We start from the raw sequence: 27,484 nt of genomic DNA, 5'->3' as shown, positions 1-27,484 counted from the left end.
GGAGGGTGGTGGGGCAGCGGTGGTGGTGGTGGGGGTCCTCCCAACTGACTAGTTAGAGGAAGGGCCGATGCAGTCCTATTATACGGCCCTATGACAAGGCTGCACGCTCGGCTGGCTCCCGCCCCTGCGCCACCGCCGACCGGCCTTTTAAAACAGTGGTACCATTCACCTCCGGTCACGAAACAGCAATAAGTCAACTGACGCATTGTTGTAAGATCATGATTTATTCCTTTGCTGTTGGCTGCTTGCGAGACGCGCCAGCCATGTACCGACAGACTGACACACTGGGTTCACCGGAGGCTTTAACACAGGCAGTACCTAGAGCAGGCAGAATAAATGCAGTATATATCTGTGTGTGTGTGTGTGTGTGTGTGTGTGTGTGTCTTTCTCTCCCTCTTTCCACTTTCTATTCCCTGTTTCTCTCTGCTTGGCTGAGAGGCTGGACAGGCGGAGGTGGTGAAAAGCAGCTGGATGGTACTAACGATGTTACTAACAATACCTTCTCTCATACATCCTCTATCTGTGGCAAGCAGACTATAGAAATATTACCTGTCCATCCAGTGACTGCTAACACTCACTTTAACAAACATTTTGACAAACTCTGACGTTAATTATATATTTCTCGTACTTTAAATTATTTGATCACATGACAGTGGTGTGGATAATGAGCCGGGCTCTTTGCAGTTAAGTATGTAGAATCATAGCAGTCATTTCCACTTGAACCAGGAGGTCAATCTACCCAACAGCGAAAAATAACGCATCACAGGAGCGGTAATAACACTAGGCCTGATAGTAATCCCAGTGGAGATGTGAAAATACCTTTGTACTACACTGCTTGACATATACAGCTACCAAACCAAAACACCCCTCCCTGAGGAAGATGGATGGATAGACAGATGAGTGGATGAAGGATTGCAGAAGATGAAAGGCTTACAGAGGTAAAGGTCTGACGTGGAAGCTCTTAAAATATCCTGTCGGCATATATTTGTTAAAAAAAAAAAAAAAAAACAAGGCAACATTTGTCTCCGTGCTGCAGAAAACTGTAAATCACAGACAAAAATCACCCCCCTCCCCTTGCTAAAAAGAAAAACACCTTCACCCTTGAGTCTGATAATTTACATCGTGTAACCCTTGTGTCACAGCACAGTTTGTTGCCTAGATCCTGAGCGGAGGTGCTGCTGGTCTGAGGAGCGGAGAGGAGACAGGTGAAATTCTCTGAGGGCTAGGTAATTTTTTTTTTTTTTTTTTACAGCTTCTCCTGATTATGGTTCCTGTGGGAGACCTTGGGTACCATTCCCTCCAGCACCCATCACCACCGCAGGCCCCTCCGGCTGTACAGTGTTCTGAGTGTTCTGCAGCCTTGTAGATACAGAGGCAGGACCAGCTACACTAAAGATACAGATAGGATTTGGATGACATCACTTCCCTCTCCCATCTCATCTGTCATAAACATTTGGCTCTGCCTCATCAGCCACAAAGATAAGAGCGGGAGGATGGAATGAGGAACAGAGGAAGGAAGAGGGGGAGAAAGACACACAGAGATTTCCTCCCTCATAGAGACAGACAGAAGTGGCTTTAAATTATGTGAGAGATTTAAGACATGTAATAACGGATAATTTAAGACTTTTCACCCCAATAATATTTTGCAGTTATAAGACAAACAGTCAAATATAATCCAACGTTAGCGTGAATTACGCAGCTTGTCAAAGCATGGTGATAGTGTGGCTGTCTGACTGCAGGATGCCCGGGCGGGGAGGGGGTGTGTGGGGGCAGACAGATCAGTTGAACTCACTCTGCACAAGTAGCATAGCCATGTCAGATAAATATTCTCAACGTACTACTTAGGGTTTGATATCCTGCTGGAATATTGATGAAGAAACTCATGTTCAATCAAGGAAAGAGTTCCAACATTTGAGCTAAATCGGTATCTGAATTCCATATGAAGCCATAAATGGTAACAGTGACTCTTTTTGATTGTAAATTAGCAATTTTCTTCTTGTACAATATCATTTTTTGGATGCAAGTGAGATACCCTACAAGGAACCTACATTATCTAACATCACAGCATAATATGTTATGATTGAAAGCTTCACCTTAACTTGAATTAACTGTATAGGAAACTTATGTGAGCACAGACGACAACGTTTTGAAAACCTATTTTACCCTTAACTGAGAGAATGACTTGGAGGGAATGGACTCACAGTGCTAAGCTTGCTTGAGGTAATGATGATGCGCCGTTCGTGCAGCATACTGGCATAGAGCTGAAGCATGTTGTTGACATCCACAGCCACAAAGTACTCTGTCAGGTTCCTCTGGAAATAGACAAGAACAGAAGGATATGCAGGTATATAACAAACTGTCCTTGCACAACTTGCTTATAGTAAAAGTGTCAACGCCACAGACAGTAAAAGTGCCAGAGTGTGCCATAAAGAGAGACATACAGTGCTGGCTGAAAAAGGACTTGGACTTCCATCTCTGCACACACTGCCGTAAAATTAAACGGATAAGAAATACAGATTTAAAGAGGTTAAGAGCTTTGTGCCTTTAATCTATCCGATTTAGTCACTTTTTTCACAACAGATGTCAAAGTTTTGTAAATTTGCCTGATTAATAGTTTTCATCTAGTGTCCCATGCTGAAAAAGACAAGAGATGCTTGACTTGAACTACATTTTGAATACAAAATCAACAAAAGACGTGTTCAATTTGAATCCTCTAATCCCCGTGGCAGTCACTGAACTTCGGCATTAAAGGTATAAGCATCACAGGAGATAAAGCTGAAACAAGAGGATGGTGCAATAATTTCAAAAGGTGACAAGTGTATCTGATTAAATACGATTAGAGGCAGAGATGTTTTCAGAAGAGAGGGATATCTCTTTATCTCCTTCTGTCTCTTTTTTCTTTTCTTTTTCCATGAATACTTACGCTCTCAGGGATAGTTGGCAGTCCATTGATATCCGGGGCGATGAAGTAGGAGTGCTGCGAAAACACAAACATGCAGGAGAAAGAAGAGGGAAGGTCACAAGTGAAGCATACCACTCACACAGAAGAGAATGAGGGGAACATGGGGGAAAAGGGCCGTTCACTTTGTTCTATGATTTATGGCTCATCTTCAGCTCTGTCTATATGAATTGCTGAGCTGGTGTCTGAACTGTGGCAATGCTTTTATCAGGCCTACAGAACAGAGAAAGCTCAATAGCAGCTGAGCTCCCCATAGACACAGACTGGGGTGATGTCTCCGGTGGAAAACTGAGTCTTTATTTAAGCATTAAAAAGGCTTGCGGAGCACCAACAGACAGACAAAAGTATATGTGCACATGAGCACACGTGTGCATCCACACAGATACACACACATACACACATACACACACACACAGGTTGTTTAGAGGATCACAGGGCTGCCTGTCTCACTTTGGGAGAGCAGGGCAGGTTCAGTGTTCAGATCAAAGGGGCCTGAGAGAAGTGCTGTTTGGAGACAGGTAGACAAACCACCAGCTGAAACACACAATTGTGTCTCTCACACACACTCCCCTGTATCCTTAGTACACCTGCGTTTCTCTAGGCCTTCACTCGACCATCTGTTGCAGGTCTTCCCTTAAATCCACTGTAACGTCTACAGTGGATTTTTTCACACTGTGAGCACAGAATTTAAAGTGCAATAAAAATTCGTTTTGTTTACTAGGACTGCACAGGTTCTTAACTAGTGACCACAATTTACTTGTTAATTCAAAGTAAATAATGAAAAAATAACGTCAGATTATTACACAGTGTGTGTAAGAATTTATTTGTGGACCCTGTGGCAGGAAGAAGAGCATCCAACACTTGAGAGTTGGTTGCAAAACAGCATTGCATTCATGACCGAAGTCTGATAAGAAATTATTTTTTGTAGTTGTTTTGTAGTTTTCAGTCAATCTGCACAGTAATACATTACATCACAAACAACATGCTTAAGAGTGTGCAAACGCAAGGAGAGCCATTCAAAATCAGCAGCCTCACTGAAACCACCAAGAAAGAAAAATACCTCTGATTAGAGAGATATAAGAACATAGAGAAAAGAAAAAGCCCATCAGAATCAGACAGAGAAGATCCAGAAATGCACAAATCGACTAGAAAAAAACACCCCAAACACATCAGCTTTATGTGTCTAACAGGTTTGTGACAATTCGATTAACACCCAAACCAACTCACTTGATTCAGTGCCATTTTGAACAATGCTGGATTAACCCTTACCTTAGACATCATCAAACTAGCAGACAACATTCTCCAAATAACTACAATGTCTGGCTGTGCGTAGATTTTACTACACACAGCACATAAAGTGCTGCTAATTTATATTTTTCTAGAGCCTGACAAATTTCTTTAAATTTTATATTCTTTCAGCAGTGGGAAATTTCGACCTACTGCCTGAAATGTGGTAAATTTTCATTAGCATCAGTAAAAAGACTGAGGGGGACAGTGTTTGAGCAAAGAAAACACTACCAGACTGTAATGATTAAACAATGGCAGCATATAACCACTTAGTTTTCATCTGTGGTTGACATTGGAACGATGAGTTTAATGTAAAACAAACTAAAATATTTCACTCCCTAAGCGCATGTGTATTAAGTGTGAAAAATTTGAAAACAATTATCATGAGTAAACAATCGCCATATTCCCAGAGGAGGGTCATTGTAGTCGAGCAAAAGCTTGGAGGAGATAAAGATGCAGCGCAAACAAACACTAAACTGGAACCAACATCCAAGGCTTTTGTGTTTTTTAATTGTTTTTTTTTTTTTTCCTGGGCAAAAGATATATACGAGTATGAATATATGATTTGTCAACTCCTACGCCCCTTCTTTACGGTGAATGTTTCAATTACTGCAGCCATATTGTTTATGTATATTTGCACAGCTGCCACTAAAAGTTTATAAATGTATCTAAAAATAATTTTCGGTGGAAGGTCCAATTAAACAGGTCTATAGTTTCCTTAAGTTATTAGACTGGAGAAGAGGTTTTCTTCAACCCCATCTTTAATGTGTTTATTTTAATGTATATCAGCTGGTGACAAGAGTGAATTCTGATGCTCTGCACCACTGAATCCCCTATTTCATGGGATACTTCTGTTTACTTTTTAGTTTATACAGTAGCTAAGAATCAGGGGGAGGCTAGTGAGCATCAGAGCTAATGGTTTACTGTGAGACCACAACCACTACTGCATAAATTACTACAAAAGATACTAGATAGTGAAATATATAACCCATCATTAGTGGGTCATATAGTGATTCTTTAGGAACACAAATACATAGTTATTGATTCAAAAAAAGTGATAGAAAAGTATATTTGCATTTGAAAAGTGGAAGGATTAACATGTTTACTGAAGTCAAGCTTTTCATTGTAAATCCTACTTATATTTGCCTGCGTTGTGAAATACTCCTCAGAGATCTTTTTTAAAACATCATTAGCTACATTTTCTAATCAGCATGAGTTAAAAGGGGCTTTCTGGCTTTGCTCATAGTACTGCTTAGCTTGTGTTTTAAAACCATTAAAATAGAACATTGACTCATTAGAATATATATTTGAACAACTGTTGAATTATAATGAACATAATGAATAATATAATTGTATAATAATGTAATGAATAATAATGAGTGAATGACTGCTGTTATGGCATTAAACTCATCCTGAGCTGTTGCATTAAGCTGAATGGTCAAGTGTTGTTGAAAATCATTATTTCATGTTTAATAAATAATAGTTGTGAAGGGAAACCTATTTATAACCTATTTATGGTAAAGAATGGAGCTGCCACAAACAATTATTTTCATTATCGATTCATCTTCCGATTATTTTTGGGATTAATCAATGAATTGTTTTGGTCTACAAAAAGCTCATCATAATTTCCTACAGCCCAAGGTACTGTCATCAAATGACTTATTTTGTCCAACCAACAATCCAAAACTCAAAAATATTCAATTTACTTGAAAGTAAGATGAGGAAAAACAGCAAATTCTCAAATTTGAGAACCTGAAACCATTAAATGTTTGGTCTTTTTTATTTAAAAAATGACTTAAAAACGACTCAGTTAATCAACTAATCATTGCAGCTCTAGTAAAGAAAACCAGTAATAGGACAATTAAAACTAAATGAACCAAAAACATTAATTATGAGAGAAGATCTGGGACTCTGGGCAATACATCTGAGGTTATGGACAACCCTAGCCATAAATACAGTTAGTACAGGATATATCTCTCTGTATGTCTGGCTTTCTTTGCTTGTGTTCTGTGCGCTAAATAATGTTTCCCTGTTGGTCTACAAATTCATGGCATTGTGATAATCACAAGCCATGCTCCTCAACTCAACCCAGGCTTTCATTGGCTGTTTGCTTGCTTATCTGCTTTTTTCTTCTTCTTTCGAAGACATGTTTATATAGAAACATTGAAAGTGGGTTAACTGGAAAGGCATCAAGGAGATTTTTTGAGCACAATTGCCTTTGCTTTAAACATAAAGAGAGAAAAAAAAAACTTTTGATATTCAGAGAGAGAATATAGAAGTGTGGAATGGCATTAATCATTTACAAAGTTTGATTGTTTTCCAGAGGAGAAGAAACATACACCAAGGCCCAGGATAGTTTGTTTTTGTTATATTTAAAAAGATAGCGCAGCTTATTTGGCCAAATTGGAAAGCCGTGACTCCCATGCGATTAGTACAGCAGCGGTTTCATATTTCACAGCAGCCTCCTTTTCCTCCTCCCTTTCTGCCGTTCACTCATTCCCCTCCACTCACCGGCTCCTTGCTTCGCCGATCTCTCAGTACTTGCCCAGTGGCAATATACAACTGCTCATTCTTGCACAATGAGAAAGAGAGAGAGAGAGAGAGAGAGAGAGAGAGAGAGAGAGAGAGAGAGAGAGAGAGAGAGAGCAAAACAGGGTTCACACATGAAAGGGGACAATGATCCTTCTTCTTGGCTGCCATGATAAAACAAAAAAAACACACTTTTAGGGAATAATTCTGCTTCATCAATTAAATATCAAACTGGTGGCTTCTCCAGAAAAGAGATGACGCTATCACCTCTGTTCTCCAGGGCTTCTTTCCCAATGAAGCTCTGAGATTCACATGAAAAGATTTTGTTCACATAGAGAGCTGATAAAAAAAAAAAAAAAAAAAAGAAACAAACTGACACTGAGAAAAAATAAATCACAAGGAATCTGAACTGACCTTGTTAACCTTCGTAGAGATATATTGATTACCTCATCTTAGTCTTGTTATGTTGTAAATTCATCTGTGTAAATAGATGCATATCCTTCTGAGACCTATGCCGCAGAAAAGCCCCAGAGTTGCTTGTTTAATTGGTCCAAAAAAAAAAAAAAAAGGAGCGGTGGTCCTCAAGGACAAAGGCTAACACTGAAACTCTTTGGATCCCATTAAGGTGTGGAGTCTAAGCAACTAAGAAATAGAGATATTAGTGAACAAAATACTGTAAGGTTTAGCAGTCCCATTGAAAATTATTACATGCTACTTTTATAGGCCAGGCTTACAGTATGGGAATGAAAACTGTTAGAGAGTGTTTTATGTATGAGCTAGAAAGGCACGAGGAGAGATTGTGTCAGAGTTAACACAAACACGGGCTGACTTTGAGGGACCGGGGCTCGTTAAGCCATTTCAGTTTTTGATAAGCGGGAGACATGACGAGTTGTGAAAGGACCCTTCAAGTTTAAACATGTCCAGCTCAGGCTTATCACACAAAAAACCTGTTAGCGCCACTTCTTGTTTCCAAACAGAGTGTCAGTCCTGGGCCCTCTGTGTCTCTCTGTTTCTACCTAGTGTATCTTAACCTCCTCCTGCTCTCCACTTTTCTGTCTGCTGTGTTGTTCCCTCATTTATCTCCTCTGTCTCAGCCTCGATACTTTGCCCATCTCTCCCTGTTTCTGCCTGTCTGCCCTATTTTCTTTCTGTCTGTTTTTATGCCATCTTTGGCTCCTGCTCTCTTCTTTGTGTCAATTTCATTTAAGTTCTCATTATTCCTCCTTCTTTGTCTCCACTTTTTTTTCTATTATATATTTTGTCTTTTGCGTCTCTCGCTCTACTTTAAACTACTTCAGCCAACTGTTATCGTCTCCTCTTCTTTTCTGCAGTCTCCTTCCTGACGCAACACACTACCACGGTAACCTACCTGTCCTTCTCTCCCTCTTTCTGTCTCTACTCTCAGAAATCTTACCTCTGATAAGGGGGAATATGAGATCTATACCTACCACACTCAGGTTGACTGGCGTGAAGGGCTTTGGCACAGGCAGATCATACAGAGAATTCAGCATGTCATTCAAGTCATTTTCCTAGGGGGGGGGGAGAGAAACAAACAACAAAACAAAAAGACATGAAAACATAGGACACATACATTTTATTTACTTGTTTTGCTGATGCCATGAGTTATGTGTCAATCTAACAACAGTGCTGGGACAGGCGCTGCTGCTGCAGACCAGAGGGCGATCCTGCAGCAAAGCCTGAAGGGCTCCAAAACATCCGACTGACATATGTTTAACGAGCAATGGTGAGGTTAAAAGACGGCTGAGTGTAGGGCTGCAGACGCTTATTATCCAGCAGCGTTGATTTACGGCCGAGAGCAGGCTGTCAGTAATTAAGCAGGGGTCCCCACTCCAAAGACCGGGGCTTTAAGAAGCCGTCAGAGAGCTAGCTTGACCACAGAACAGGCCCCGAGATTATTCTTCCAGCATTTATGAGCTCCACGACAAGACTGCTATTTACACTCTCGGGCCTCTAGCTGGAGAACTGAGTGGGACAACACTCTGCAACTTGTACTTAAACCAAACTAAACTACTGTGAGCACAGAGGTCGGGCATTGTTGTTTGTTTTCACTTCTTTTTTCTGTTTGCCCTCTCTGAGAACTTTGTTTTGGTTGTGGCTATGAGCCGCTGCTTGTTTCAGGAAATGTGCATGCGTGTGTATGTATGTGCATGTGCGAGCCGGGGAGAAATAGAAACCTGAGAGGAATGGGCGGAAATATACAGTAAGAGTAGAAGAAGGGTGGGAGGGAGGGGTGTTAGGGAGTGTGCAATCGAACAGCCTCCTGTCATGAGAGGCTCAATGCTCACACGCATGGTCAGCAACACGGCCTGGGGAAACAGTTCATTTACCCCTCGCCTTAAACCCTCATCGCTCTTCTGTCTTCCCTCGTCTGTCAACATCTCCCTCTCGCCTGGAACGGACAGCGGGGTAAATAGAAACCAAATCATGCACACTAACACTTCAGTCACCCAGGATTTCCAGCAATCTTTCTGTCTCTCTCTTCCTCACTCTTTTCTCACACACAAACTGTCCTCTTCTCTATATTACAGTAGATTATCTTGCAGAATTTTTATCAATTATGCTAAATCTTTATGTGATGTGTTAGTGATTATCTACTTTAGCAAAGGCTCTTGGTCCTGATCACTCCTCCCTGAGGGTTTTGGAAGAAGCAGTGACTACATGACAATTGAAAGCGGCCCCAGAGCTCTGTGTATCTCTCCCCTTGCTCCGTCTCCCTCCCTCTTCCTTTCTCTTCAGTCTAAACATGGGAACATCACCTACACCCTCTGCGCTAGACGCTGCACATCTCCCCAGTTTGTTGCATATTTTACATTTCCCCTCCCTTTGCTAGTACAATGCAGCGAATAGTCAGGGGAAAAGACTTTTGTGAAGTGTGAGCATTTGTGTGTGTGTGTGTGTGTGTTTGTGTGGGTTTTTTTTTTTTTTTTTTTTTTTTCTTAACGATTTGTTTTCCAGTAAATCATCAGGAATAACTTCCAGTGTCAGATCAGCGTTTGGTCTGTGAAATGTCAACATTGTTGCTGCTAACAACAGGAGTCAAGTCGAGCCCAAGACAGTGAACAAAACTTGCACACAAAAGACAACACGCAGCATGCAGAAGAAGAACAGAATGGAGGAAATATCTTACCACAGTACAGTTTCAAATACACTAAACTGTGTGCTTGTTTCTCAGCCAAATCATACAACAACGTCTTATTTTCATACTATGTGCTTGTAATTCACTAAATGTACAGAAACATCTACATTATTGATGGTTGTTAAATGTCCAAAAGAACAAATGATTACCTGTTGTTTTGTTAGGTAGTCTGCGAGGGTATTTAGCAGCTTGTAGTAGATTTCAAACCATGGTAGATAACTGCAAGAGTCAGAGAAATAAAAAAGGTTCAACATTAACATTTCGTACATGCAAAAGTCATATAATTTTTTTATCATCATCTACAATAAACAGACAAGATGTCTTATTTATCACTCTCTCCATTTCAGCTGCATTTAGAGATACAACAAATGACTCAGTCTGCTGTTGTAACTCTATTTTTGCCAGTCGCAATGTCCATAAAAGGCCCATTAAAACCTTGCGATATTACTGCGTGTCCTATCAGTCGATGACCTATTGTTTAAAGATGTGTATACAGAACATTAAAAATGTATAGTGTTCCCAGCAAAAGCTACTCTAAAGCACAGAGTCATTGTTGTATTTCAAAAAAAAAAAGAAGAGGTAAATGCTATCTAGTCCTTATTATGAAATTCTTCGTACCCAGGGCCTCCACATGCTACAAATTCCTGTCATGTCTGCTCTTTGAGCCAATAGGAAGGAAGGTTAGCAGGAAAAAACAATGGATTTTAGATTCTTTAACAAAAAAAAAAGCACCAGGCCAACACAGTTTTCATGTGATGCAGAGGGATGCTATGGTTTACAAGCATGCTGCTCCCAGATGCACAGGCTTAACAAAAATGCAGCCTAAGATGCCTCCTGCCTCCCCCCCCTTTTCACCTCCACCACCCCCACCCCCCCCTCCTTCTGCCTCTCTCTATGCTTCTTTTTATGCCCCTCACATATTAGAAAAGCTTGGCCTTATGTAATTAATGTAAAATAAATAAATTCATTAACAAGCTCAAAATAATTTATACTGCAGTGTTTGTGTTAAAGCTAATCACTAAGCACACCCACCACAAGCTAAAAGCATCTGCAGCATGGCTTTCTTTACCAAGTTGACATATTCTTGGCCAAGTCGACTTGCTTTCTAGGTGGAAGATGGCCAACATTTTCTTTTGGCATAAAAGCTGTGAGGGCTCAGTTCATTTAATGTTATGCAATCAATTTGTAAAAACATGGTGTTCTATCAAGGTATTGAATTTTTATTTAGTTTTGGTTTTTAACATGCATTTTTGAACATTGCATGAATAATGATTCTAGATAAGGACTTCTTAGCATTGAGATGAAATAAACAGAAATTCCCATTAATGCTTCATTGACTTGCCTGGATGCAGGGGTTGAAAAATTAATTAGTGGCCAAATGAACCAATCTATCAAAAGTGGACTCTTATTTGCTCTTCAATTTCAGTTAGCATTTGTTCATGTTTAAAAGTGAACATAGTTTTAAATGCATGTCATTAAAACAATAATTCCATTCAATTTAAAAAAAAATCTGACAAAGAGCCAAAATGTGTATTTTTTTTTGGTTATATTATAATACATTTGTAAGAGTGGGGCTTTGAGTGTGTGAGTTTATAAGTCCTGTTCAAGCAGTTGGCTATAGACTCAGGAGTTTCCAGGCCATGGGTCACTGGCTGCTCTGTAGACTGGAATTAACCGACAACAAGAAAACAATAAAGTGGACCTAATGCAAATTTTCATATCGCTAAATCCACAAGGGGCCAATGACAGGCCGGGTTCCCGGAGAAGTGCAGCCAAGCGCACCAATCAGAGAGGCAGAGTGACCATTAGTCTGAAACAATCAGCCAATATTTTGATGTCTGCATGAAGATTTGCCGCAATCAGGTCACACTCGCAGGAAGGCCTGAATCAAAGACGCTTATGTTAATTCACATGCTGACCGGATATCAACCTGAAGACCTATTTCTGCCACATCAAACATACAACACAAATATCTGCATATGGGGTCAGTTTACATTTAACCATTACAGAAAAAGTTCAGTCTGGTATAATGACTAAGGGGGAGAACAAAGCCTTTTCATTATCTGCCTCCTCTACGCCTTGTTTAAAAATCCAGGCTTCTGGACATTAATCCCTCATTTTTCACTGTTGGAGGGGATGTAAATAGGACTCTGGCTGTCAGAGCAGCCGTCAGGCCTCACAGATCTCACAGTCATTACACTCCTACAACAAGGTGCTATAAATCCTTTGTTTTAGAGGAAAACACATGATCACCAGTGAAAGCAGCCAACAGCAAATTATCAATATTCCTCTAACATCTTCATGCAATAGGAAATATATATATATATATATTGCTTTATTCAAATGCAATAGACTGAATATAACTTAAAGATGTATTGTTTTGTCCCACTTATCCCACCCCTCCTGCTTTGCTCTCTCTGTTGATGCAAAGTTTAAGTTTGGAAAGCTTAGAGAGATACTCCTACTCGTCACAGTTCATTGCTCAGATCTGTTTGTGCTGCGCAAATCCTCCGATAGAGAGAGAGGCATCCATCACTAGAGTGCTCAGTGCGTGGGGGCCCCGCAATCTCTCCTGCCATTTTAAACACATGTCTTCTCAAAGTGCCATGTACTCAAGGAATGAACCAGTTAATCTGCGGCCCACTCACAGCCCGTCGTGTTCTCCATCCCAGGCTCAGACCACCTAACAGCATGGAAATATTTAGCAGAAGACAGTGGCGTGGTGGTGCCTTTGGAACTTACAATTATGCTATTATGGATAAGAGCGCACACAAACACCAATACAGCTGCACTAAGCCTTTCGAAATTTCTTTTCACATGCATTGTATATATCCACAGTGAAAATCTATTGTAGAGTGAAATAACACAAACCATTCACAAAATCCCTAAATACTGTGGACACACACACTCCTACAATATATCAAATTCATCCCTAGTACCTGATTAAACCTTAACAGCGGAGCAATCATTTCAGCCCTTTTTGCAGCCATAAAGTACCTGTTGGGTGTTAAGCACGACATTTATTCCTGTTCCTTAGATGAGTCTTAGATCTCTTTTAACACACAGGCACCTGTAATCGTAAGTCATCTTACACTTTGTAGACGGCTCAGTGGAAGATTTCATTACACCTTTACTTTTCCAGGTCATGGGTTAAATACAGGGGAGGAAGTGTCCTCCGGCGACCCGCTAAGTGACCACTAACCAGAGAAATGCAGTCCCTAAAACATATCCTAAAGCCTTAGCCATCCAATAAAACTGAGGAAATCCACCTTTTTTCATCCCTTAACAATTTACATGTTCAAGAGATTTTTTTCCTAATGTGAGAGTCAGACAGAGAGAGTAGGTGAAGGAATAACAGCGTAGAAGAGAGAAATTTATTATTATTTGTTTTGGAGTTATTTCTTTTTTTTTTTCCTGAGGTTTGCCTGGAGGGAGCGGACCTTTTGGGCCACGGCTTTAGCAATGAGACTACAAAGGGCCGTCCACATAAAACTGTCCTACTCATTAAGGCACTTCCTCCTGTAAGCAGAGGTGACAATTTTACGGTCCCAGCACTTCAACAATCACAGAGACGCAAACTGTTTTAATTACTTTTATTTTATATCCATGGGAAATGAGAGATTAAATGAATATAAACTAGAGGGCCTGGGCCTTCCTGCTTGAGATTTTAACCAGACACATTTTAACTAATAATTCTTTAAGATAAACAACTTTAAGTATCTGTATTTTTTCTGTTCTTCTATGGTAATGGTTTTTTTTTAACAGGGGCAGTTTGTTGTCATTTTCTTAATACTGTCTTGCATAACTAATTTAGTAGATCTGAAAACAGTTTTAAGAATAATAAACAAACAAAAAAAAAAAAAAATCCCTTTTGACCAAGGACCTTGAATCCCTCATTTGACGTGGGAACTTCATTTTCACATTCCTACATTTCTTCAATTTCTAAAATGTTTTTTATGCTTAAGAATATTTTCCTAACACAGTGGGGGAGATTTAAGATAAGAAAAGAAAAAAAGATCAGTACAAAAAAAAAGATAGAAAAACATAACTGGGGAGCACACAAACAATTTCAAATCAACAGAAAAAAAAAAAAAAACTTTCTATACATTATTTTATTATAAATGAAGCAAGCCATGGAAACTACTCAGAATGCATAATGAATTTTATACATCATATGTCAAATGAATTAGCATGTCTAACTCAGCGAGAGGGACAGGGGAGCCTCTGCTAATTGGCAGCGAAGCTTCATGCATAATTATGGGCCAAGCGTCTTTGCTGTCGCACTGTGGCAGTAGCCGAATAAAGAGGAGAAAAAAGAGAGAGAGAGAGAGAGAGAGACAGAGACAGAGAAAAAGAGAGAGAGCGAGAGGAGAGAGAGAGAGAGGGAGAGAGAGAGAGAGAGAGAGAGAGAGAGAGAAAAGAAAAACAAAGGCCGTGGAAGCTGGCCGGGAAGGGTGGGTGGTGTGGGGAGGAGGGACACTGTTCCTCACAGCAGCTCATCAGGGCAGCGACAAACCCACGACTGTCCATCAACAGACACACACACATACACACACACACACACACACACACACACACACACACACACACACACACACACACACACACACACACAACTACATACAGAGGCGAGAGCAGCGCTTACAGGAGTGCTGCTTTACACTAATGGAGAAAAAGAAAAGCCTTTGTGCTCCTTCTCCAGTTTTTTGTTTGTTTAACTGCTTAATACATTCATTAAAATGCATTTATTTTGTACATTTTCCTCAGTTTATTCTAAAGTGCATAAGCCTGTCCACTGAGATTAGCACTGGAGTGCTCCTTCTTTGTAATGGTAAGGTAATTACATCTGTAAAAACACTGTGTCAACATGCAATTACATAAGAATTAAATGATAATAGCCTTTGTTGGAGAGTAATTATGCGAAGAAAATGCAATTTCCCTTGGTTTGGTGTCCTCATTTATGTATGCTGTGATAGGATAAATCCACCTATGAAATATCAAAAACGGCTAAACTTTTGGATAATTATAGGCACATCACTAACATATTTGTGTGGGCAGATGAGAATATAAATTTGTTATTCTGTCATAGTGCAGCTCAGTGTGAGAATGAATGGAAATACTGTCTCAAAACCTGCGTTCACTTCTAAGATCTTGTAATTTTTTTTTTTTCTTCTTTTCCATCACACTCAAGAAATAAATGCAGATATTTAAAAAATCCAGTTCTGAGAGTAGTCCATAGATAATTAGAAAATGGGTAGACCAGACCAAGTATTGATTATTTGAACAAGTCTTTTTACGGTTCTTCCCTTGTTTCTGATTCAGGGGGTAAAATGTGAAAGGCTGACTTTTAAATATTTGTATTTATTTATTTTGTGCACATCCAGTTGTGCTTTTGACATTTGTTTAATTTATGGAAGATTAGTAAGTTTATTACTTTAAAAATGATAAAGTTTATGATACCCAGAGTTCAAGTACTACAAGGATACAGTTTATTAGAACAAAGTGATCTAGAATGAGGAATAAAATTGAAACGTATGTACCTTGTAGTAGTGTTTGTTTCACAAAAACATAAACAAAAGTAAGTAAGCACGTGAATGTATAAGTATGAGTGTGAGTGTGTATGTGTTACCTGAGCAGACATATGCAGACCTGGCAGCCTTGAGTGAGTCGACAGAAACCAAACCTCTGTTTGCTGTCGATGTCCGTCAGCACAAAGGTGAAATTCTGCCCCACTTGACTCTGGGAAACCCTGGGAGAGAACATGAGGGATAAACACAAACACACACACTCACAAATGATCAAAAGCACATCAGGGTTTAACAATCAACTGAATACAATAGGGTGCAGTAAATCCATGAAGTCATGTACATTTAAAATACAATATAACACAATTTAGTCTAGCTGAACCAGAAACTCTTTTTTCTCAGTATAAATCTCTCCATGAGCTAAATCTCAAATCAAGGTCCTAATCTAATGTCACATATCTCTAGCATGGCTGCTTGAAAAAGTGTAAAAAAAAAAAAAGCTTTTATAACCCCAAGGTAAACTCCAGAGTAGATCAGTACACCCCTAAACCACTAGATGGCAGCAGCTCAGCTTCAGTAAAAAAAAAAACACACAGTCCACCCTCACACCCTACCTCTCTCTCTCTCTCTGTGTCCTTACAATGAGAATTTTAACATGTCATTTTCCTTGCTGCAAATGAAAGCCCATTGCTTTTCAGAAAGCTGCCGGCCTGATCGGACATATATAATATAGGGAAATGCATGTCCTTAGACTCTTTCACACACATGCAGTGATAAACATGCTATTGTGCAGTTTGCATCAAGTGGGCCGGTCAGTGATGACCTCATCAGCATCATCCTTAATTAAATTTGTTGGTATCGTTATCATCATCTTCATCATCATTAACATGTGACCTCACCATCACAGCATTTTCATTTCTGGGGATATTTTTGCTAACAGCTGTGCTGCTTGCTTGTCAGTACAAACTGTATGTAAGAAAATGTCACATTTGTTGGGGTTTAAGACCTAAAAGGCTCCTTTAAATCATATCCACGTGCAAACATGCAGACACACAAACTCATTATTACACTTTGACAATCAATAAATCGTCAAGTGACTGTCTCTACAAATTATGCTAATTTTATCATAACACAATTACGTGAAGCACAGAATACACATAATCTCCTTTATTTTTTTTTAATGCATGCATGTTTTAAAGCACGTGTCTGTAGGTGGGAGGAGAGCTAGGTGTAATATAATATTGTGCGTGTGTGTGTGTGTGTGAGTGCAGTGCTAAAAAAACAAGGAAGCAGAGAGGGAGAGGAATCGTACCTTTCCACGTCAAAGGGAAAGCAGAACTTTGGTATCGTCTGAAGGACCTCCTGAGAAACCAGAACAGAGAGAGGCAAACACCATTTATAGAGAAACACACATCACAGGGAAAACAAATAATAAGTGTGTATTTCAATATAAAAATCTCTTGGGCTTCCACTAAATGGGCACTATCAAGTGGCTGAACAAAATGAGGATTAATGTTAAACGCTGCTGATAGCAATCTGACAAAGTCCTCACATCCCGAACACTGCAGCCTAAATGCACTTAATCCAAATGAATGGGCAATATAAAGCACTTCATTTGGCAGAACAGAGTGGAAAGGTTCCCCTTTTTTTTTTCCAAGGATAGGGAGGGATCCTCGATCCACAGCTTGAATAATTAGCAGTTAATAAGTTCATCGATTATCGGGTGCCAAAGGGAGATGAAAAGATGAAGGAAGAGAGAGAAAGAGAGAGAGAGAGAGAGAGAGGACACAACACCAAGGCTATGGTGGCAGATTGTAGTGACAATGGGCTAAGCAGCTCTGAGGGGTTAAGAGGTAGGAGGGGGGGGGTGGGGGGGGGGGGGGTACAAGCCTTCAGGGCTTTACCTCCCAACACCTCCCTTGTGGGTTGGTGGGGGGGAGAGTATGGGGAGGGTCTGTATGCTCTTCAAGCGAGGTGGGAGGGGAGGGGAGGGGTGGGGGGCACCTTTCCACCAGCGGCATATGGATTTAGACAGGGAGCAGGAACAGAGCAGAGCACCATATGGGTGAGCCACTCCAGACCAGCCACGCAGCCACCGATGCACCAGGTCCCCGCTCTGTCTGTCGCTCTGTCTCCTCGTCTCTCTGGCTACTAACCTGGCCCAGAATAGGCGCAGGGCACCAGGTCTTCTTTGCCGTCTGTCCTTCTGCTCGTCTACCTTGCTCTCAGTTCTGGCCAGGCTCTGCCAAGCTCAGAGACTAATCCTGGGGACTGGGTGGCTGTCTGTGCTCTGGCCTCACTTACTTGCCCCTCTTTATCTTGGCTTGTGTGCCAAGCTCGGCCAGCTCGAGCCCGAGGTCTGTCTGTCTTCTGATCGGAGATGTCCGAGCTGAGAGTGATGATGCTGCTGCTCTACCATCTCTCTGTCAATCTCTCCCTCTCTCTCTCTCTCTGCCACCCCCGGAGACTGATCCGGACGACAGGTTTGGGTGTCTTCTGTCGCCGCTGCCTACTGTTGCTAAGACCTCGCCGTGGGGAGCAGTCACCGATTCCCCCCCCGCCCCTCCTTACCAAAACTTAAAGCTGCCACCCCAGCATAACACAACCACAGACAAGCAAGCAACAGCAACAATGAGCTATGACAGAAGGGGGATGAGGGTATGTGTGTGTGTGTGTGTTTGTGCATCTGAGTGTATGATGTATGTGAGTGCTTGCTTGCTTCAAGGACTTTGTGTATTCAATGTGAGAGGGTGGTTAAGCATGTACATTTGTATCAGTGTGTGTTTGTGTGTGTGTGTGTGTGTGTGTGTGTGTGGGTGGCTGAGCTTGACTCGCCTATATGTTAGTGTGTGTGCCCACATGAGGAGCGTACAGGAAGGGGCGGGGAGGCGAGGCGGGGTGGGTGGGAAGTGGCTGTTTTTACTTATCAGGATCTGTGATAAAATTGAGAACTCAACAAAGACAGAGGGCTCGGTGGCAGAGGAGGTCTCTGTCTCTGCTGTGGGAGTGTGTGTGTGAGTGTGTGTGTACGTGTGTGTGACTGTGTGTTGGCGTGTGCGGCTGTAAAACTGTCACACACATCAGAGCTGCCATCGCTGTATGCGTTTGCTACTATTATTAACCACTATGTACGCACACCAATATGTTCCAGAGAGCCCTCCCTGGCGCACTGCATATGGCACACAAACCCAAACAGACGCGCGTACACACACACATACACGGGGACTCGCTTTCCGTGCAAATAAAAACATTTGACTTGCCAGATTTGAGAGTTGTCACAGCCCCGCCCACATCAGGTATCTGCGTTTGAGTGACAGTCTCAGGGCTGCGGAGACTCTGATCTCAAACAGGACCAGTGGGAAGTGATGTGCTTGTATGTGTGTATAATGTGACATGGAAACAGCAGACATGTTCTATATATATACATTCTAAAGACCACGTATACGTATCAGTTCCCTTTCCTCAGGTATACTGCCATCATATACTCCAGAGACATCCGTAATCTTCTGTCTTTAGCCATGAAACGATCGACAGCTGATCCTTGTAAGACAGATCTTAAATCAGACAAGATCTACCTTCTTCTTTATCTACCAATGTATAGTAATACATTTGGGTATGCAACTTATGATTACGATTATTTTCATTATCAATATATCAGTCAGTTTATCAATTTGTTGTCATCAGAATTTCTTTGAGCCCAAGGTAATATCTTAAAATTGTTTATTTTTTCTGTCCAACAGTCCAAAACCCAAAAATATTCCATTTACAAAGATATAAAACTGAGAAAATCAGCAAATTTATCATTTGAGAAACTAGAACCAATGATTATTTGGCAAATTTTCTCAAAAAATGTCTATCTAAATTGATTAACTCTCTGTAAATAGATTTATAGACTAATCATTTTAACTTTAATATACCTGCATAAATATGACAACTACCCTTCTTTTCTGATTATGAGTGGAGACTAGCTATTTAATCATTAGGTGTAATGCTGTTTGCATAAAGAAAATCAAAAACTTTGAATGGAAACTGCTGAAAAGGGAGGGGGGGGGCACTTTTTGTCTTTACCTGACTGTTGTATTGTAAGTCATTATCACAAACGAATGATTTAGGCAAAAATATCTCTCAGTTTAAAAACACAGATTGTGTTAAAAGGTCAATTCTAGTTATTTATTTACTAAAACATTTTCTCACTTGGTTTTATTTGTCCAGGTTTTGAGATATCCCTGTCTGAGATTTCTGCCCCAGCCCAATACAACGGAGGTGAATGGAAATAATTTTTTAGTGCTCACTGAATCGAAAAATGACAAAATGACATTTAAAAGCACAATGTTTTTTCTGGAATCAGTGTGTATTCACATTCCTCAGTATTAAAATGTTTTCCTTGGGACTAATTCTTTGGCAGAAAGCAAGTCCAGATGCAAAGAGATGATGTGGTTGAATCTAGCATCGAAGAGACAAATATCTTAATATCTGTGTGAATAACACCAAAACTATCTGTATGGTTAGATACCACAATTGGTAAGTGAGCTAATATGTTTTTTTTGTGTGATTTGGCTGAGCTCAACAATGTCGCTGTTCCAGCAACTCTTTCCGTTTTAACCAAAGAAGCAGACTGCTCGTGTGTGATTCGCCACTGACGATCTTTCTTTTCCTCATCTGCGAGTCTGTTTTCTGTTTCCTACATGATACCTGTATTACTGGTAACTCTGTTTCCGCTTTCCTCCCTCAATGACTGGGCCCTATACAACAGGGATATCTAAACAGGAATGGCACAAAGGGGGGGGGGGGGGGGTGTTCTTCCACAGTTTCTTACTACAGTAAGCCCCCCACCACCACACATACACATACTCCCCCTGCTTGCCATTTTCCCAAGACAAAAGAAAAAGAGGCAGCTAATATATTTGCAGCTTTGCGAGGGGGGCGGGGGCTGGTGAGGGAGGAATCTGCTGCTAGCTTGGCAGACGCTGGTGTGTGTGTGTGTGTGTGTGTGTGTGTGTATGTGCTGTTTATCGTGAGTGGAGACAGGGGTATCACTCAGTGAGACAGAATGCTCTGGGTTCCCCCAGCGGACGATCCTGCTATCACTGCACCACAACACTACAACAGCACACAGCAGCACTGTGCAGCTTTGCGCCGTACCCCTGCAGAATAGCACGATACAGCAGGGAAGAGCAACAAACTTTGCTGCACAGGGCGACAGTCTTGCTTTTCTACTCTTAAAAATAGGCCTAAACTTCACTTTTATTCCTACTCTACCCCTGATTCTTTTAGAAGTAATTGTGGTTGGTTAAGCTATGTATGGTTGAGGCGTACAGCATTTACTGAGGGATTTCACACGTGACAGATCATACTGTGTGGGCTCGGCTTGACTGTCTCTAACACACATATACGTGCACCTCCCCTCTTGGCCGCTCAACATCAACTAAAAAGGGGAAAACCAGCTTTCAAGATCATAGCAAGTGGACAGAATGATGCGAACCAGTTTTTAAAAAAACATGACCTTTATAAACAGATTAAATACTAAACAGCATCAGCCATGGTGTTTGATTTCAAGTGTGAACTTCATGAGCAATATTCACTTTCCCACATGTTTGCAAACAGAGAGAGGTAGAGGAGTACTGTACAGAAACATGGGATGCAAAGAGGGATGGAATGAGAACAGAGTAAAATGGCAAAATGCTGGAAATAATAAATTATGAAGCAAAAAAAAAAAAAATCAAGAAAAAGAAAGATGGAGGTGGAAGGAGAGACTGACCCAGTGAATGTCACCAGAAACGGAAAGATGGAAGGTATTCGATGAACGGACACAACGGCAGAAGGAGGGAGGAAAGGAGGGAGGGAGGGAGGGAGTGAGGGAGAAAGAGAGAAGTAGCTCAGTTCATGCCCCTCTCCTCATGCAGCGAGGACTCCTCCCTGGGGGGACTCAGACTTTAAGCCCCTGCCCTGCTTTATATTCCCCTGGCTACTGCAGCCAGATCAATCTAGCTGGCTACCCAGTGTAACTCAACCTAGTTCAGTGCAGCCTGGCCCCCAGAGCCCTCTATACAGGCTGTAGTTTTAGAGGGAATGGAGGCTGGTGGCAGGCAAATTTGTAAACGTACCACTAGTATAGCAATATTAGAAGCAGACTTTACCATATCAGAGTTTTTGCATGTGTTAGCCCATTACTACGATTCACATATACTTTACATTACTGTAAGCTGTTTTCAAAGTGATGTTGTACTGTTTTAGATTTCTGAATGTGTGTTTTTTTTTTTACTGTATAATCCATCACAGTGAACATCTTGTCTGCTTTTATTTTTGTCAAAGTTAATTTATTATTTCCTGGTAATGTAACTGTAAGTGCAGACTGATTTGAAATGTCTGTGCTGCATTACCACACAAAATAACATAACTCAAAATAATGCAGCCAAGATGTTCACTGTGATGGATTACCTACCTCAAGTCCTCTATAAGTTGATTTTTCATAGCATATGGAAATGAATGGAAATCAATTAAAGCTGAGAAGGTAGCTAAATGCATTCAAAAATCAAAAACACAATGGTACGCTACACATCTGTGCATCTCCACGAGGATTCAGCTGTGGACTACGCTAAGTCCTGAAGCAGTGTGTCACACATGGTCAGCTAATGTGCACAAGTCATCAAGGGATTGGGGCATGAAACCAGCTCTGAATTATTTTATTCCTACGGGGGTAAAAACCCTCTCCTTAGCCATGTAATAGTTTCAACTCACAGTACGAAGCCATAGCATTAGCAGGGACTGAAGACAGCCAGAGACTGAAAACTCTCCTGCATTAAAACACTGCAGGAGGCTGCGTTGGTGGAGGCGTGTCGTTTAAGGTACCGGTGAGACGTTTAAAGTCTTATCAGGCATCAGAACAATGCACAACAGTTTGTAATACATAGACAGGAGTTCACAACTCTGTAAAGTTAACCTGGGAGCAACTGTTTTGTCTTTCGAGGTTGACGGTGGAAATTTGACATTCATGTTAGAAAGTAAAAGCAAAAGTTACGCCAGACTCAACCTCGTCGTTGGCCGACACTGCTCTGTTTAACTGAATAAACGAGAGGGCTGCGTTCTCTCACGCAGAGCTGATGTTGGTTTGAATGTGGCCTTACACGTTCACTCAGGGTTCAAACTCATGACCTTTAGGCTCATCTATGGTGAACCACTGTCAGTCCTGCCAGAAATTCTTGAAAGAAAAGGGCTGCAATAATTAAAATACTGTTAACTACTATACTAACTACTAATCAAGAAGCTATGTAAAAACAACTCTGCACATAATAAACGACGTTGGCTAAATAAATATTCTGTCAGGTTGTCAGTATGTGTTATCACCAGTGGTGGATTAAGTTAGTAAATGAATGAATTTATTTCAAAATAGAGGAGGATGACATAACATGGACGTGGAAGTTTACTACCTAAGAAGAAGTAAAAATCCTATGATAACCGGGATGCTTCTGCCTTTCTCCTTGACAATTGAGCATACTCCACCCGCTAAGGAAGGCCGGGAGATGCGCTTGAATACTTCGGAAAAAAGCGAGTAAGTGAATCTTGAGTAAAGTTCATTTTCTTCTTGTTCTCAAATTGCTCATTTTTATGCATACAGCAGTCCAACTCTACATGACATACAATGCTGAAATTCATACACCATACAACCCAGGACAATCCATTAATAATGTCATCCCAAACTATATATGAGGATGTCCGCTGGTGCACGCTCAGTTGGATTTAAATATATGCTTTAATTACACTTGGTGGTCTGAAGTTAAGAGAGACCATTTCCAGTTTGAATATGTTTGATAACTGCATAAAAGCAAATTTAAGCAAAGAAATCTCTTCCATATTTGTCAAACACACAGTATAGTGCAGTTTTCTGAGCAACAGTGGATTGCAGCAGGTAGGGACCCTGGTTATTCAGCCAGCGCTTCTACAGTATAATGACATAGTCAGCAGGGCCACAAACACATCAGTGCTGGAAACCACAGTGTCTCAACTCACCCTTCCTTCACCTCTTCCTCTTGTGCGCTCTTGTGCCCTCTTCATCACCTCCTCCCTTCCTTCTTTTCTCTATCTTTCCCTCCACCCCCCAACTCACTGTCCTCTTTCACCTCCCTCCTAAACCCCCTGTCGTCATCTTAGATTCCCCCCTTCCTGCAAACCCCACCTTTTCCTCACCCTTACCAACACCCCTCGTCCTCCCTTTCGCCCCCCTTTTCCCAATTAGTCTGTCTGTGTGCAGCTACCCAGCCGATCTCTGCCCATCCTGCCGGTGCTGGTTCGCTCACCCAGCCCCTCTGGCGAACATGACAAAGAGAGATCCTCAGTATTCAAACAGACACACTGCTTTCAAATGCCGAATGGCAGGGTCGACCTGGGTGCAGCTTTAAGCAAAATATTCAAATTCTCAGCCTTTCTTTTTTAAGAATTTGCATGGATATGCATTCATTTGCAATGTGTAAAGGCACAAGGACAGCTGAGCCTTGGTTTTAGAAAGACAGGAAAAAATAAATAATGCAGAATAAAAATGTATGATGGTATGAAACCTTGATTGGGTAGACTGGCAGATTAAAACTATTGTAGGTTCAAAATTGAGAAAAACACAAAAGTCACAAAGAAATGTCTCAAATACATTTTTAGTACAAAACAACTAATGAACTGTTGACTATTATCAGTGCTTTTAGGGGGAAAAGGGGGTGAGTTAGTGTGATCTAATATACTGTAAACAACAAACTTCCTGTACAACTTCCTGTTTCTACAGTTATCTCCAAATTGCACCAGATATTAATAGGTTACCAGATGTAAAGCTGTAATGAGAAGACATTAAGAAAGACAGAAATAAGGAACAGAAGAATAAATGAAGGATGAGCGAGAAGAGAGATGAAACTTGGAAAGTGTAAATGTTTATCACCTTAATAGGGCATTGAAATAAAAACATTACATTTGTTTCTTCCTATAGGTAGCATCTGTTATAATGAGCAATTTTTGTTCCTCTGAGGAAAAAAAAAAAGAGGGGCAAAATCGTAGTTCTTCAACTTCTGTCGATTTTCATACCTCCTATACTAGTACCCTTACATTCAAACACATTGTATGATCCATATAATTAACAAATAAATATGGAAAAGGAACCAGAGATTAATCTACTGTCATGTTATAGACCACAGCATATTAATCCAATGCTTTACAAGTATCAAAAAATCTATATCAGCATCTTTTACTTCCAATAATGTTAACCAGCCTGCTACATCTTCTTGGACGATGCTATTAATTTATAAGCTCATAAAATAACTGCAGGTATGATGGTTACTGGAATATTTTTGCATGAGTAATATTATGGTTTAAAATGCCAATGTAAACCAGTCTTTGACAATACAACATTGTTTTCAGAGTATGGCAGAAATGACAAAGCTACATGTTCATTTTCCTGTGAAAAAAATTTACAACATACTGTAAGAACCACACAGCTACTGAAGGTTATAAAGACAGGATAATGAGAGAGTGACAACCAGGGTTTAATCCCTGATTTAAGGACATATTTGTGTCTTGAGCAGGATACTGTAGGATTGCTGCTCTGTTGGTGACCTTGACCTCTGACCTTCCTGTTGAGGGGCCATAAATGAAGACTATTCTCTGGTGGAGATCAATGTAATAAATTCCTTATCTTCAATTAAAAGAAGAAGTGATTCCTGCATAAATAATTACAAGGCAGTCAACTGGAACCTTTTCAGTGCTATCTTGATTTGAAAATCAGGAAGTGAACAGATATTTACTTCAAGGGCTTCATGTTAAGTCTCTGCAATTGTTGTATTATTGACAACATGCGATGGCAACAGATGCCACTTGTGCACTTGTGTGAGCCCACCGTTACAATATATATTTTAGGGGTAACTCAACAAACATCATCTGTTGCAGAGGTAGGTGAAGACAAACTTAAAGATGCATAGTGAGAGAGAGAGAGAACAAGATAAAGGAAAAAGACAGAAAATGAGTGACGGACACAAAGACAGTGACAGACACACACAGACTGAGACGGGAGATGTCAGAGAAGCCAGATTTAGAGATAGAATAAAAAAAAAAAAAACCTACAGAATAGTGAGGAGAGGAGCAGAAGAACAATGGGCAAAGACACAGCCTCCTCTGGCCGCTACAGACCTCAGACCCTGCAGAGATTCCTTTCATTAGGCTTTAATAGTATGCTGCCGGCTTGCCATTCTGACCTGCGCTCTGTGCCGGTAATAAGAACGGCCTTCAGAGCCGGACCAAAGCAACAGAGCTGCTTGAGAGGGGGAAGGTGGAGAGAGGGGGGGGGGGGGGGGGGGGTGGAGAGAGGTGGAGGGGCACATGAGCATGAGCCGATGAGGTGCACTTTCAAATTGACACGGGGGCGTTACATTTTCACATTCTTGCTCGCTCTGCCCAGGCTGATAGGAGAGGGAGATGGGGGGGAAGAGGGAGTTTTGTCTTTCTAGATGTTTTTTTTTTTTTTCTTCATCCCCCTCCACAAGTTTCTGTTGCTAGTGACCCCTCTGGTGCACAGTCTCTGTGGTGAGGGAGGTTATTTTGGTTAACAATGGTCCCATGTTACCAGAGTTACCTTCTTCAGGAGGTGTTGAAGGTGGCAGATTGATCTTCTGGCTTCTTCAAACACTTGCCAACACCAGACAGGTATCTATGTATGTTTATATTCATATGTGTATGTGCCACCTCTATAGAGAGCAGAAACCCTGTTGGCTGAAAATAGTTGTCATTTTCAAATCTGTACTTTTGGATCCTTAAGGACCTCACAGATGTGTAAACCGAGGACAAAATGAAGGCCTCAGCTTGGGCTCAACAGCACGTATTTCCACCAACCTCAACACCTTACTTATATTCTCCCCTTGGATATAAATGTTACTGAGAAATTAGGGTCCAAGAAGCCATTGCATTTAACCGTGTACTTTTTAAAGTTTAACATAGAGGTAAAATGTTGCCTCAGTTTTCTTTTTATAACATATATAATGCACATTTAGAATGAATTCAATAATTCATGTTAACAAGAAGGATAACGTCCCCTTAACCTCCCACTGTCCAGCTCCAAACTCATTCCCCGTCTATCAGCTGTTAATGAGTCACCTCCAATATAACAACATTCCACTGGGGTAGTATACATGCCATCCATTGTACTGCACTCATTTATTTTCTGCTTTTTCCACAATGGATGTATTTATGTTATGGGGTGAGGGGGCATATTGCTCGGAGAATAAGTATGTGGCGTCAACAATAACAGTGTGCATTATTCCAGTGCTAATACCCTGTCCTGCTGATGTCCTTTCTACATATCACAGATGGGCTCAGACAGGGGAGAGCGGCAGTATTATGCCTCTGCCGTGATCTTCCACTGAATATATTACCATGTGATAGGGGGAGATGTCTCACTCCCTAACACACACACACACACACACACACGCACACACACACATACGCACACACACTTGTAGTGTTGGGCCAAGAGAGCTGCATATGCCCCAAACATACAAGCATGGGCTTCATTAATGAAGTGCCAGGAGGAGAGGGAGAGGGATAGAGAGAGAGCGCGCGCACGTGTGTGTGTTTGTGTGTGCGTGTGTGTGTGTACCAAGCAGCCGGGGGGGATTTCCTTCTTTAAGCTTTCAGCTCCCACTGGGCTTCGCTCGACTGTATGAACCCTGATGTGGGCCTGCCTCTAACACATGGCGTCACATACACACACACATGCACTTTCCTACACACACACATACACACAAAGAATGTATACATTGAGGCTCAGCAGGGGAGCAGCAGCGCAACACCGGCTCCTAAACATTTGGCTGTGGACGTCTCATTGACAGATGTACATGGAATCTAGCAGAGAGGGTCAGGTCCTTGCTGCACTCTCCTCTTCCTCTTCCTCCTTCTCCTTCCCCTTTCTCCATCCTCTCCCTTTACACAGCACCCTGTTTGTTCTGCCACTGCTTCCATCTCCGTGTCTGGCTGGTGGCTGCTGATTGTGCCATGGGGGTAGTT

At 41.2% G+C, this 27,484-nt stretch overlaps 1 protein-coding gene across 2 annotated transcripts in view; it reads right to left on the bottom strand.

The window, feature by feature from the left end:
• The window catches only part of dennd1b (DENN/MADD domain containing 1B), a 108,458-nt gene that overhangs the window by 51,749 nt on the left and 29,225 nt on the right, over nucleotides 1–27,484 (bottom strand). Inside the window, exons 4-10 of one of the 2 annotated variants that reach the window (XM_067596544.1) lie at nucleotides 16,770–16,819; nucleotides 15,562–15,681; nucleotides 10,082–10,151; nucleotides 8,224–8,304; nucleotides 6,758–6,817; nucleotides 2,924–2,977; nucleotides 2,202–2,312 (exon numbers count right to left, since the gene is read on the bottom strand). In XM_067596544.1, the coding sequence (XP_067452645.1) occupies nucleotides 2,202–2,312; nucleotides 2,924–2,977; nucleotides 6,758–6,817; nucleotides 8,224–8,304; nucleotides 10,082–10,151; nucleotides 15,562–15,681; nucleotides 16,770–16,819 (546 nt within the window). The remainder of the gene's footprint in view (nucleotides 1–2,201; nucleotides 2,313–2,923; nucleotides 2,978–6,757; nucleotides 6,818–8,223; nucleotides 8,305–10,081; nucleotides 10,152–15,561; nucleotides 15,682–16,769; nucleotides 16,820–27,484) is intronic. The other variant, XM_067596546.1, reaches the window with a different exon arrangement.

This window comes from Thunnus thynnus, chromosome 8 (genome assembly GCF_963924715.1).
Source record: "Thunnus thynnus chromosome 8, fThuThy2.1, whole genome shotgun sequence".
Lineage (NCBI taxonomy): Eukaryota > Metazoa > Chordata > Actinopteri > Scombriformes > Scombridae > Thunnus > Thunnus thynnus.
This window is presented reverse-complemented; position numbering and strand designations above follow the sequence as displayed.